A 13,021-nucleotide genomic window follows, 5' to 3' on the forward strand; every position below is an offset into this window, starting at 1 on the left:
TCACAGGCCGCTGGGCTTCAGCCGCAGGCCCCTTTCACTGCCGGCCCGGGGCCTCCCGGGGCCCCGTTCCCAGGGGTCGGGGCCCACCGTGGGCCGAAGGCAGCCGCGGCTTGGCCTTGGGCGCTGCGGCCCGGAACAGGCCACCTGCCCGGTCCTCGCCTGCGGCGCGGCTGTTGGGCAGCGGGCGTTCAGAGGTTCGGGGCCTTTCTGCGAGCTGCCGTGCGTCTTATCCCTGTAACTTGTGTCGGATGAGAGCTGCGAGGAACATCGGGGCCCAGGTCAGCCTTGCCGGCTCTAGGCATTCGCTGTGGTTCCCAGTGGGGAATGCAGCGCGGGCACCCCTGCGTTAAAGGGGAGGTGACAGAGGAGGGTGAGAAATGGCTTCGGTGAGCAGTTAACCCACCTAACTTCTGTATTGCCTCCAGAATATGTTTCTTGCCACCGAGTTTAAAGGCAGTCTAAGGTGAGTGCAGTCATCTTGCCTAGAATTAATCCAGTCCCGGCTGTGTAAAAGCACTGGATGTTAGTGATCTGTTCTCTCTGAAGTGATGCATCTGTGTATACTTGTGTATGCATATAATCCACTTGATCTGTTCCGAGCCAAAACAGGGACTGCCGATGACGTGTGGTTGCATGGGTAAAATTAATAGCTCCTTCACATAGTTTCTGATGTTGTCTGATGTTTTTATAAACAAGAAATCTCTTTTTTTCTTGAGGTAACTAGAAAAAAAGAGGTGAAGTTTGTCTATTGACATCGTCAGATGTTAGCATAGTAACAGAGATACAGAGCCCAGGCCACTTGATCACTTTGTAATTCAATGCTCTTACCTAAACTGTTAAGGGTATACTTTCTTTATCTGAAACCTCAGAAGTACTTACTTTGCTACTGAAATCGTATTTCAAGTACTATTGGAAAGTGTGCCAATAGCAGGGTGCTTCTGCTTTCTCAAAATGACTGCCATGTCATCCTTCTCATTACAGCGTGCTCCAGATTAGTCAGCTCTGAGACAGAATCCTTTATGCTCCCAAGCTGCCTTCATACGTTTTTACTTCGAACCAGTTTGAAATGCAGTTTAGCTACTACCAGCAGCTAAAGTCAAGTCCAGTTGCTCTAAACTTGATGACCTTTCCCCAACGTTTGTCTCAGTTCATTTACACTTCCTATTTCCCAAAAACATCCTAGAGAAGTTTATTTGCTCTTCAGGCTGGCTTGGGGATCTGCCTTTCTTTTTCAGTGCTATTGCTACAAACAGACATTTCTTTCTTAATGCTGCGTTTTTGTCTGTGCATTCTTAGAGACAGAAATGTTTTGGCTTGTTTGCTCTTCCCTGCAGCACTTCTAGCAATCTTTATTCTTGCCATGTATTGCCAAAAGCAGAAGTAAGTCAGCTTGAAAAAGGTCGTAAGGAACAGCTCTGGTCAAGTGTCTGAATGAGTCATCTGCAGAGGAGTTGAGGTCAATGGAGTTGGGACATCAGCTCTTTTCATTTTTTGATCACTGTTTTTGGAACCTGCACCGGGAGTGGAGGAAGGTCTGCGGACTACTTGAAGTCTGCCAGAAAACAAAATAGAGAGGGAGGCCCAACGTCAGGTTTAAACTTGCTGTGCAGTAGTCTGCCCCTCCACTGGAAAATTGGTAGGCGTCTAGAATTGACAAATGATAGATGCTTGGATTACTACCAATTAATATATAAGTTGTATCAAGCAACAATATTGTGGCAAGAAATTGGTAAGTAAAGAACATAAGGCTATCAGCAGAGAATGATGTTGATCCTACGCGCTGTGGATCATTAGCTTACTAAGCCTTTTATAGTGGTATAGAGACTGCACGAAACCCAGTCTCTATGTCATTGTTAGCAGAAATATTACCAGGGTGTTTGTTAGCCTGCTTTCCTAATGAAACAAGTCTTACGCAACCATGTTGGCCATCAGCCTCATTGCTCAGTAACTTGTTGGCCAACATCAATCAAACTTGATAGCAGGGTAAGACATAAACAAACATAAAGTTACAGCTTCTGTAAAAGCTGGTATATAGCCAGCCCGGAGATCCAAACTAGTGCCATCACTGAGGGAAATGTAGTCCGTATCCAGCCCTTACGCATTTTGTTTGACAGAGCTGCTGGCCAACCAACCCGCACGCAGTTCCAGATTAACCGTGGTACACCTCCTGGCCCTGAGGGGCCATGGATGCAGAACGGCTGCTTATGGGGAAGAACATGGGAAATGCCCACAAGATCTAGGAGCCGTTACTACAACACAAACTGTTCTGCAAAGTCGAGGCAGAATACTAGCATGGCAGACAGAGTACAGGCTGGGAACTTTTACCAGGAAAGACTTTCCATGAAACAGGACTCCATTTTTCCTGTAGCCTTTTGCTGTGTATTATCTGACTTCACTGGGTTATTTTCTTTCTGCAGAGACTTGCTAGGAATAGATAACCAGGGTTATCTATCGAAAAGGTACAGAGTCCGCTCTCCCTAACACACCTGCCGAAGATCATAAACCTACAAATAGGTCTATCTGCGTAACAAATCGATGCACTAAAGTTGCCTGAAAGGTGTGTAGTTTTTTTTTCAAAGATGCATAGCACAAAGAAAGGAAGAAAGAAGCTGCAGCAGACCAAGGGAGTTAAATGATAAACCCAGGTTCAGATAAGGGAATACAGGGGAAGCTAAAATACAGAACTAAGAAAGCAGGACACAAGGAGTGGGCAGGAAGGAGGCTGTTGGTGGCTAGTGAGGAGATCTGTAATTGCCAGACTTGGGAAGCACCTGCAAGTCAGCCATCAGCCTGCATTCTCACACTTGCTTTCCCTCAGGAAATGTTGGGCTAGATGACGGGGCATCACATTTAGGAAAATTGCTTTTTAAATACATGTAACGTACGATGAGGTATCTGAATGTTTTAAGTTAAACTGAGTTGAATTGGAAAGTTTCGAGTTAAAATTGGAAGGTTTTGGTAAGATTGGAGAGCCCCTACCCATATCCCAGATTCCTGCTGTTATTTTTGTCACTCCGAAGAAGCTGCTACACTATTTGTTCTGAGGATGCTGAATTGCCAAGATCCAGGTTTTCAAGACATCTTCTGAACATAGATGCACTACAGAGGAAATCTGCTACTTTGCCACAGCCTGATGTCTTCAACACTGGGCGATTGTCTAGGAAGAAACGTTTAGCAACCGCTGCCCTGTGGGCACAAATACACTCAGGGGAGTGATGTGAACCAAATAGCCGACATCAAACCAACAACTGGTCGAGACTGGATGCTCAGCCAAATTCTACCACCAGCTATCAAAAAGCAATCAAACGCAGCTATTTTGCTATGAAGAAGCGACTACCACGCTGACTAATAAACTAAGTGCTTACCTGTTTGGTTCAGCACGTACAAAGTCCCAGGAAGAGAAATTTGAGGAAATCAAATTAAGAATGAGGACCTGAGAAAAAGAGAGACGCGGTCACCTGGCCTGTCCCTCTCTCCCATAGCTTTTGAAACTCTGAAGCCACTTTCAGACCCATTTGGAAGAGTAAAAAACTTCAGACATCGTTCCATTCTCTGTAGGTTTGGGGGGTAAGGGGATGGGCGGAGATCAGCAGCTGGATAAAGGAGAACAAAACCAGTGCTCCCACGAGCAGAAAGGCAGAACTAAACAGAAAAACCCTCTGCAGTACTGCTGCTTGAGGTTATTTGGGGGATGATACAGTAGGGGACAAAGGGCATACATCACGGAAAGACGGGCTTCATTATTTCCACTGCTTGTGGAACAACTCATTTTTAATTGCTATACCAGAGTAATTTGGCCAAAGAGCTCTAGTCTATGGCAATTAAGAAAAACTGCACATCTCAGCACTTTTAATCAATTAACATTGCTTTGTAAGGCAGAACCATTTCGGTCATCTTCAGGATTAACACCGCTGCTTTTAATCTATTGTTTAAAACCACTGAACCAGGAAGCTGGGGTTCAGAAAGGGAAGGCAGTACACATTCACTGCTTGGTATCAGTTACTGCCTACTACTGCCAACTTTCTGTGTAGATAAAGCCCTCGGCCCATGACGTTACTCCTTTTTGTTTCAGAAGTCTAGCAAGATGGATCGGATCAGCTTCCATACGCATAGGAAGTGAATTACAAGGTGAATGGTATAATTAACGCTAAAGAACAAACTGCACAAATAAACCGAAGTGCCACATTCTCACAAAGGCTAAGAAATTAATATTTAATACGCATCAAAGATTTTATTTGCATTAACTGAAGGTTCAAATATTAAAATAAGTCTACATTAAATTACAATATTAAATATATTTTAAATACAATAAACTAAACGTGTTTAGCTTCTAAACACGAAGGGAACAAAAATAATTCAGAAGAATGCAATACAATTAATGACACCTGATGACAGAACGAGGACTTTAATATGTAAATCCACAAGATGTCAACTCTTTGCAATGTTTACTTTAAGAAGAGGTGGTGGCCTTTTAATTGATGCACAAACCCCATGTTACATAAACTTAGTAAGGTATCTCTCAAGAAAATATTGCTCGGTTAAATTCTCAGTTATGCCATGATCCAAACTCCTTTGGTAGCTCTTTTTCAGAATGAAACACACCAGTATGCAAATCCAGAAAATAAACAGAGTCTTGTAAGTATTACCACAAAAGGCGTCTTCCTTATAGTTACAATTATCTAACAGATCTACAGTGTCTTTCATTCTTTAATTCAAATCAACTTACATATATACAATATGTAACAAAGTACTCACAAAATCCTTAGTCTTTCAAGACAAAAAACTATGCTTTCACAATATCGAGACCATAAAAGTCTTTTTAAAAAAAAGGTTTTGTTTTTTTAAAGTGGAGCACGCTGTACAGTAGGTTCCCTGTATGTTATTTTAAAGGCAAAACTAAATGTTACGGCCATTACATAAACAGTGATAAACACCAGTTGCCCTAAAATGAGGTAGGGCCTCTTTGACTCGGATCTAATCTTTGCCACTCAAGCCAGCAGCAGTAGTAATAAAATAATAATCCATATCTTAGCTAAATAATCCAACAACTCACTACACACATTAACGCAGTTGTCCTCTTGGCACTTCAAGGGTCTCACTTCAAAACCTGATTTAAGCAAACCAGACTGAAGTTTATCATCATTTGAAGGAAAATTTGAACACTACTTCAAGGGTTTTCATGGTGCATAATTTCAAAAATTCAGCGTATTTCAACAACACTGCTTGTACATAAGTGTTCATCAGTTAAGGGTTTTTAAAAAGTTACCCAAGTTGTCACTGTAGCTAAAGAATGCAGCATATAGGGTCTTTATGGATGCAGTTAGGAACACATAAATGAAGAAACCAGACTTGCATCCATCACAGAAGTATTTCTCACACAGGTAATTTTACCTTTCCATCCAACTTCAATGACAGCGTTAAACAAAACTGTAAATCTAAATTTTGAAGAACCCAAAAGAACAAGAGAGTAACTAAAAGAAATAAAAAATATGATGTTTAAAATTGGTAAGGAGTCTTGACAAGAATGAACAATTAACATGTCATTTTGCTTCTCTTCCACAGCAGTGCATGCAGCTGGTTGAATAATACACATCAACCTGAAATCTGCTAAAAGGAAAGTCTGGACCAGCATAGGTATTCGGTGTCCTGAAGATATATGTGGATGATTTTGGTTTCTATTTTTTGGGTTTGTGGTTTTGTTTTTTTTTTTAAGTAAAAGTATTTCCTCTTCATTATGCAACATAGTGGTACTGATTGGGGTTATCTTTGTCTCTCTCCATATAGTCTCTGTCAATGAGAGATTCAATCCTCTTTTTCAAGTCTCCAGGCTACAAGAAAAGATGAGATTAGTAAAACAGTTAAAAATATATTTGCATTTATATTACATTTTAAAAAACAGGACTGCTAACAGCTACAGAAGAAAATGCGCCATAGTAAATCTCTAAATAGAATTTCCTACTGCCAGTCTGGCTTATTTCTGTTCACACACTCATTTTAATACCTTAATCTTTGGATTTGATTCAGACGTATTTCACATTTCTTACTCTTATGGACCAGCTGAATGGAAAAATATATTACATTATTTTAGATAATCCTAGGATGGTTTGAAAAACAAAATCAGTTACCTTTACGGGAAATTTCAGTTGATTATACAATTCAGAAACAAGGAGATTATGACCAAGAGTCTTTCTCATCTTCATTATTCGCACAATAGCAGCATCAATCTGATATTGCCTGTCTTGAAATACTCTTTCAGTTGTGCTGACCTGTTCCTCGACCTAAAGAACAATACAACACCACAAATCATATCACCTTTTTTGCTATTTTTTTATCAATTAAATTTCTATAGTTAACCTTTCCAATGAGATGAAACTCATGTATTCGTATTCATCTTTGAGACAGATGCACGCACTACTGCATGCTAAGAACTAAGTGATTCTGAAGTGTACTGCTAAAGCAAGCCAAAGATAAAATTAAGAAAAAAAACAATGTATGCCTTATTTTAAATCTATTTGATAAATTAAACTAAACCTTAAAAACTCACGGCAGATTTTTGAGAGAACACATAACAGTTTGACAGCCCAAATAAAGCAGTATTCTGTATCAAACAACTCCAATTTGACTTTTAGGGATTTTAATATGCAAAGGCAAAAAGGAAACAACTCGGTGTTAATTAAAACATGTCACCTTGTGTCAAGAATTGGGATTCAAGTACAACAAAGACATTCACTGCAAAAACAGGGACAACCCTGAATTTAGTAACTCTCTTACCTGTTAAAGAAAGAAAAGAAGTGACATGGTGACATTTGATTCATGAGTTCAATATAATACCAACACTTCAGCCACACCACGAAAACTTCTAAGATGAACTGAAACATTTACAAGATCCTATCAGTTTAATATATAGGCATTTAAATTTGCAAGCACAGGAAGGAACCCAAGTTGTTTCGATTTCAGTGAGTTTTAAAATCTTTATTGCCTCTGCGAGTCATCCTGACTACCAAAAAAATTAAATACCTGTTTCCTTTCTCCATATCCAAAAACTATGAGAGGAAATGCAGATTCCGTCTCTTCATGTGGGACATGTGGATAAACAGTTAACGCAAACAGAATGAACGCAAAAAATAAATACATACTGTTTCTTTCATTTGGATTTGGTTGATCTTTATTCTAAACAGTTTATGCTTGAAATCACCATTAAAGATGAATTTATCTCCATCTTCTACATCCTTGCCCTTTGGATTTTTAATCAATACTCGTGCTTTTCCACAAGCTAAAGACTGCAAGGTTCTTCTTAATTCACTGTCCTCTGTGAAGAAGTTCAAAGTATGGGAGAAAGCAGAACAAAACATTAACATGAAGAGTTTCAAGTGATTAATCTAGAAATGCAATTGAAAAGTTACTGGGTTTATGTTAATGCCTTCTTCCAGCTCAGTTGCAATTAGGTAACAACTTACAGCCTTCAAGCTTGGTCTCGCATCTTTCACAGGTAAGTGCTGAGAGCACGCACAGAACTGTACGTGTCAGGAAGACAGACTCAGGCTCATCTCGGTTGCTTTCTATCCGAAAGTAGTTTCAGAAAAGATCTCACATTAACGTGAGCCTGGATTTACTGCTTTAGTTTTGTTTGGTAGTAACAGGACTTAGAAGAAAAAAAAAAATCAGTTGATGACAAGAAACTCAAGCCACCCATTTTATGATTTCATCACTGTTTTTAACACACACCAGAAAATATATAATAAAAAGGAGTCTAAGTTGATAGGAAGATGTTTTGTGGGAAGGCAGAGCTGACGGTTGTTACAGTGACAAACTTCCCCCACAACAGGAAAGTAGTGGAAACAAGTGGGTGAGGAAAATTTTATAAAGATAAAGCAGATAAAATGAAGTCTAAAACAAATCCCTATTCACTGATACCTATTTACCTTTTGGTCTATTTAGTTTAGTCCTAACATTTAGCTGTTCCTTCTAAAGAAGCTGTCCCATGTCCTCCATCTTTATTCCCATTCTCTGAACTCTTCTTAGACCTACTTTGTTATTTTTAGATGGTGGAGGGAGAAGTCTGACAAACCCTACAGACTCTCTAAAATATTTTAGCGTGCCAGCAGCTTCACTCCCTTTGAATTTAGATGGAGCCCATCCTTCTTGTACAGGTTCCCCCTGTTTCAAAGGCTTTCCTACTTCCTAATAAATCCAGACCCTCCTCTTCCATACGTCATTTTTTCAAACATACATTGCAATTCTGCCTGTCTAGCCCTGCACATGGTGTTCAGAACATTTAGAAACGGTTTCTATGGCAACCCTAATGCCCAGGTTTTGCCCTCCAGGATTTCTACCCTGTCCTGTGTTATTTGTATCCATGAGCCAGGACCTCTGGTTCATCCAGGTCGGTCTCTGAGAGTCTGGCTGTCAGCACCTCTGCCCTTAGCGGTCAATTCACCAAGCAGCTGCATCACAAATTCAGCTACTTTTTCTAATAACTGAATCTGTTTTTCTCCAACTATCAGGGATACCAGCCTTCAGCAGGCTACCAATGAGCGAAAGGATCATCCAAGTAGCAGGAGGCAGGAAGGGCGCAGTGTCGGACCTATTTTTCAGATCATTTCTGGCCATAAAGTTTCCTCTCCTTTAGAAGTAGGGAGACTGCTAGGTGGGAATGGGACCTCTCTAAAGCAGCTCCGAACGCCTTGTGTAGGTAGAGCCTGGGAAGACAGAGATTTTATGTCATCCATCCTGGCCCCACGGGAACCCCATGGACCATGAACTGTCCTCATTACCTGCATTCCTACACTATTTCCCCATAGGAGAGAGAAACACAGACGTGGCACTCAGTGCAATGACATAACATAATATAGATAGCTCCCAACTATCAATCAATTCTAGCCAGCTGCCTTAAAAACAGTCTACTGAAATCCTTTCTATTGTGCTATAATGTAATGGATTTCCATGCAGCAGATTTTATCTGTTGCTGTCAGGCGGCCAGAATGCAAGCTCCGAGGTACAGCAGGATCTGGATCAGGCTTGCGTGAACTTATGTTTGTTCTGTAACCATTGTACTCTGACCTAATGAGCCTCTCCGGACGATCCTGATGCTTATCATTCACACTGGCACGAGTTTTCTTCAGCTCCCTTAGCATTAATGGAGTGGATGACTAAGCAACCTGAAGCTTCGAGGCTGAGAAGGTGGAGCACCTGGGCCGTACTGCCTTCTGCAGCGCATCATTCTGAACCACGGGGATTCTTGATATCCCCATTTTACAGTATTGTAGTAAATATATTTACAATATTTTAGTACTTGTGTGGGTTCAAATACTCCTTCAGCAGTTGCTGTATTGGGTTGATCTTAAGATTGAACATATGAAGGGCTACCGGGTATGACCTGCTGGTTGATGCAGAAGTTCCAGAGAGTCAAGAGATGATAGAGTTACCATTTTTAATGCCAATGCCTGTAACTGTTTCAAGGAAGTGTAAAAATTTGAAAAAAGAAACCACCCAAGAGCATAAGAACACAGAAGGTAGATACTGCAGGTGGCTAAAGAGAAAACTATACTTTTCCTCTGTTTTCTTTGTCATTTCTGCCTTCAGGTTTCAAGTGCAGAGGGAGACAGCTACGAAGTATACACCCTACTGGCCACTGCTCTTCTTAACAAATGAGACCTATTGTAAATGGGGCACTCCAGCAACAGGAATGGAAAACAGGTGGGCAAGCTCTCAGTACAGCTCAATTGAAAATACTCTCTTGAATCACCCCGAAATGACAGTATTCTACAACAGATCGTTTTCAAAGTATACTATTTGAAACTGCGGTAGAACAAAAATAATCTGTACACACAACAGTCTTTATCACCACTTGAATTTTAAGAATTGCAATGATACATTTTGTAAATCTAATAGGTTGTTAGTAGTATCATATGCTACACAGCTCTTACTGTTAATTTTGTGAAGCATCTATTTTACCTACACTAGGAAGTACCAGCAGTCTGTTTTCCTCGTCTCTTTTGGTGTCTATATATTATTGGCTCATAAAGTTTGTCCTAATGATCATGGCAAATTTCTTAAAATTAAGCCTTTACATACCGAATCATAATTGGCAATCACTCGATGAAAAAAATTTAAGAATCAAAAAGTATTCTTCCTACCTACACCAGTGGCCATTTTAATTTCTTCAAAACTGAATTCATCGCCTTCATTAAACATAAGCAACACTAATGTCTGAAAGAGCGATACTTGAAATTCTTTCTTTCCCTAAAAAAGAAATACGAAATAAATAATTAGAAGTAATATTCAAAGCAATTTCTATTGTATCCTCCAAATCTGACAAGTTACAGAAGCTACAGATTCTTTTATTTCTAGAAGATGACATGTGCATTTTAGCATGCCTAGCACACAGAAGAATCTGCCTGAATGCAGTATCGAGGAAACAGGATATTTTTAAAACCTCTTTTTTTGCTGCTCTAACAGTAGCAATACAGCACACAGCAGAAGCTCATTAGAATGGCCTTGTATTTACTTCACATCATTTCCTTCATATTAATTACAATATATGAAATTCTGGCTTTGCTGCCATCAATAGCAAATCTCTTCATACTTCACCGAAGTTTCATTTTATAGAGATGAGCAAACTAATACAAAAGAAATCTCGGCGTTGGATCAAAGATGAAAGAAACAGAAGATAATGTTGGTTTACTATCATACAGAGTGACAGTATTATCAGTAGCACAATGTTTGTACAAACAGGCAATGGAAAGGAAATTAATAACTCAAACTCTTCAGAGAGCTGTAAACACCTCTGTCAATCGACAGCTACAAACCTATCCAGCTTACTGTTACATAATGCCTAAACCTCTAACTTTCATATTCACAATAAGTTAGTAAAAGAATACATTTTTTGGGGGGGGTCTTTGCTCTGGCTCAATTAAGCTGCATTATTAGCAAGATATTCCATGAGACGAAACAAAACCACATTAAGAAACAATGTGGTTATTTAAGACTTAAATAATTCAACAAGCATTTAAATTTTAACCACAGTCATTACATCACTAACACCCTTCAGTCTCTTGTTGCATCAGTGAAGCATTCTAGAAGTGTCGCCAGTATTTCTATGATCAAAACAATTCCGTATTAAAAATAAAAAGATGCTACATTTTTTTTTCTTTCATTAATTTACTGCTTTATTACAACCTTCTTTATTTGAATGAGCAACAATTCCTATCAAACAAATACAAATGTTACCAGAAGGTATCACGTCGTCGTCTTCCGTGAGCTAGGTAGTATTTCAGTTTAATTATAAAAAGCCTATACTTTCTATACAAAATAACAGTATTGGATTGCAGTTGTTCCTCCACAGGAATGTTACTACCTTTATAAAAAAATACAGTGCATGACTAGATTCCAAATAATTGATTTAAATTTTATCCCAACGGGCTAAGCATTAAACAAGCAAACTTACTTCCTTAAATTCCGCCTTTAGGACAGCATGCCCTAAAGTGGTCTGCCACTGAAGCTTTCGACCGCTGTGTTTTCCCAGGTAAAAGGTTTTAAATACCTCTTGAAGTTTTATCATCTGTAAAGCAAAGAGATAAAAAAGTTTATTAGTATTATGCCAGTGCAGTGATGCCAGATGATTTCACATATGTAATCGCTTTGGTGGTTCTCAACAATGCTTCATAGTAAGTGTTTATGTGAAAAACTAAATCTGAAGAGCTAAATTCTGCTCTTATGTACACCGGTACTACTGTGCACAGAAGAAAGCCTCAATTCAAGTACAGCTTTTTATTTCCCTGGGTTTTTTGTTGTTTTTTTTCTCGTGGGGGAGGTGGTGGTTGTTTGCTGCTTTTTTTTAATAATAGAAGTAAAATACCGCCGCCGCCCGTAAAGGGTTTTAAACCTCTAAAATAAATACTATTTTTGTCCTGGACTTTACATCTGACCAAGGAGTCACAAGACAAGAAGCATACATCTCACACCTATACACAGACTATTACCATCTGCTCCCAAATTCTTCCTTTAGTTTGCCCTATACAGATTCAAGTCTGATTCCAGTACTTCATACCCTCTTATTTCCATGGGGTTTTTACCCCTCCATTTTCATGACGTGTTGCTCAGGTTGGATCCTTCCAAAGTAGTCTGCTGTGGAGGAACAGACGCCACAGGAGCAAAAGCACAAAAGTTTCCACAGCTTCTGAACTGAATGGGAACACTGCTAACACCTTTAGTCTCTGAAGTGCTTGTTCAGATCAAGCAAGGTATTGCAGGAAACAGGACTCCAAATACATATTTCAACTTAAATCACTACTGATAGGGGCTTTGCAAAAATCTCTCAACTTGGAAGCAATCTTTTTTCAGGCAAATGCCATTTAAATGCAGGGGCTAGTTTTGTGAGACACATTGCAGGGAACAGAGGAAGGATCTTACAGAAAAAAAGAACGTGCAGTAACATAGTGTCCTGGTTTCGGCAGGGATAGAGTTAATTTCCTTCCTAGTAGCTGGTACAGTGCTGTGTTTTGGATTTAGCATGAGAATAATGTTGATAACACACCGACGTTTTAGTTGTTGCTAGGTAATGCTTACACTAGTCAAGGACTTTCCAGCTTCCCATGCTCTACTGACTGAGAAGGCTGGAGGGGCACAAGAAGCCGGGAGGGGGCACAGCCAGGACAGCTGACCCAAACTGGCCCAAGGGACATTCCATACCATGTGACGTCATGCTCAGTACATAAACTGGGGAAAGCTGGCCAGGGGGGCCGCTGCTCGGGGGCTGGCTGGGCATCGGTCGGTGGGTGGTGAGCAATTGCACTGTGCATCACTTGCTTTTGTGTATTATTATTACATTATTATTGTTATTGTTATTATTATTTTATTTCAATTATTAAACTGTTTTTATCTCAACCCACAAGTTTTTCTCACTTTTACTCTTCCAATTCTCTCCCCCATCCCACGGGGGGGGGGGGGGGGGGGAGGAGTGAGCGAGTGACTGTGTGGTGCTCAGTTGCCGACTGAGGTTAAACCATGACACATAGCTATT

The 13,021-nt window shown here is 40.0% G+C and overlaps 1 protein-coding gene across 4 annotated transcripts in view; it reads right to left on the minus strand.

Moving 5' to 3' along the window:
* Nucleotides 1–5,502: 5,502 nt before the first annotated feature.
* Nucleotides 5,503–13,021, minus strand: part of CUL4A (cullin 4A) — a 38,755-nt gene continuing 31,236 nt past the window's right edge. For all 4 annotated transcript variants that reach the window (XM_076360595.1, XM_076360587.1, XM_076360604.1 and 1 more), the window contains 5 exons: nt 11,447–11,560; nt 10,137–10,242; nt 7,137–7,309; nt 6,126–6,278; nt 5,503–5,828 (listed from right to left, as the gene is read on the minus strand). In XM_076360595.1, coding sequence (XP_076216710.1) covers nt 5,733–5,828; nt 6,126–6,278; nt 7,137–7,309; nt 10,137–10,242; nt 11,447–11,560 — 642 coding nt within the window. In that variant the 3' untranslated portion in view covers nt 5,503–5,732. The remainder of the gene's footprint in view (nt 5,829–6,125; nt 6,279–7,136; nt 7,310–10,136; nt 10,243–11,446; nt 11,561–13,021) is intronic.

Source organism: Aptenodytes patagonicus, chromosome 1 (assembly GCF_965638725.1).
Source record: "Aptenodytes patagonicus chromosome 1, bAptPat1.pri.cur, whole genome shotgun sequence".
Taxonomy (NCBI): Eukaryota; Metazoa; Chordata; class Aves; order Sphenisciformes; family Spheniscidae; genus Aptenodytes; species Aptenodytes patagonicus.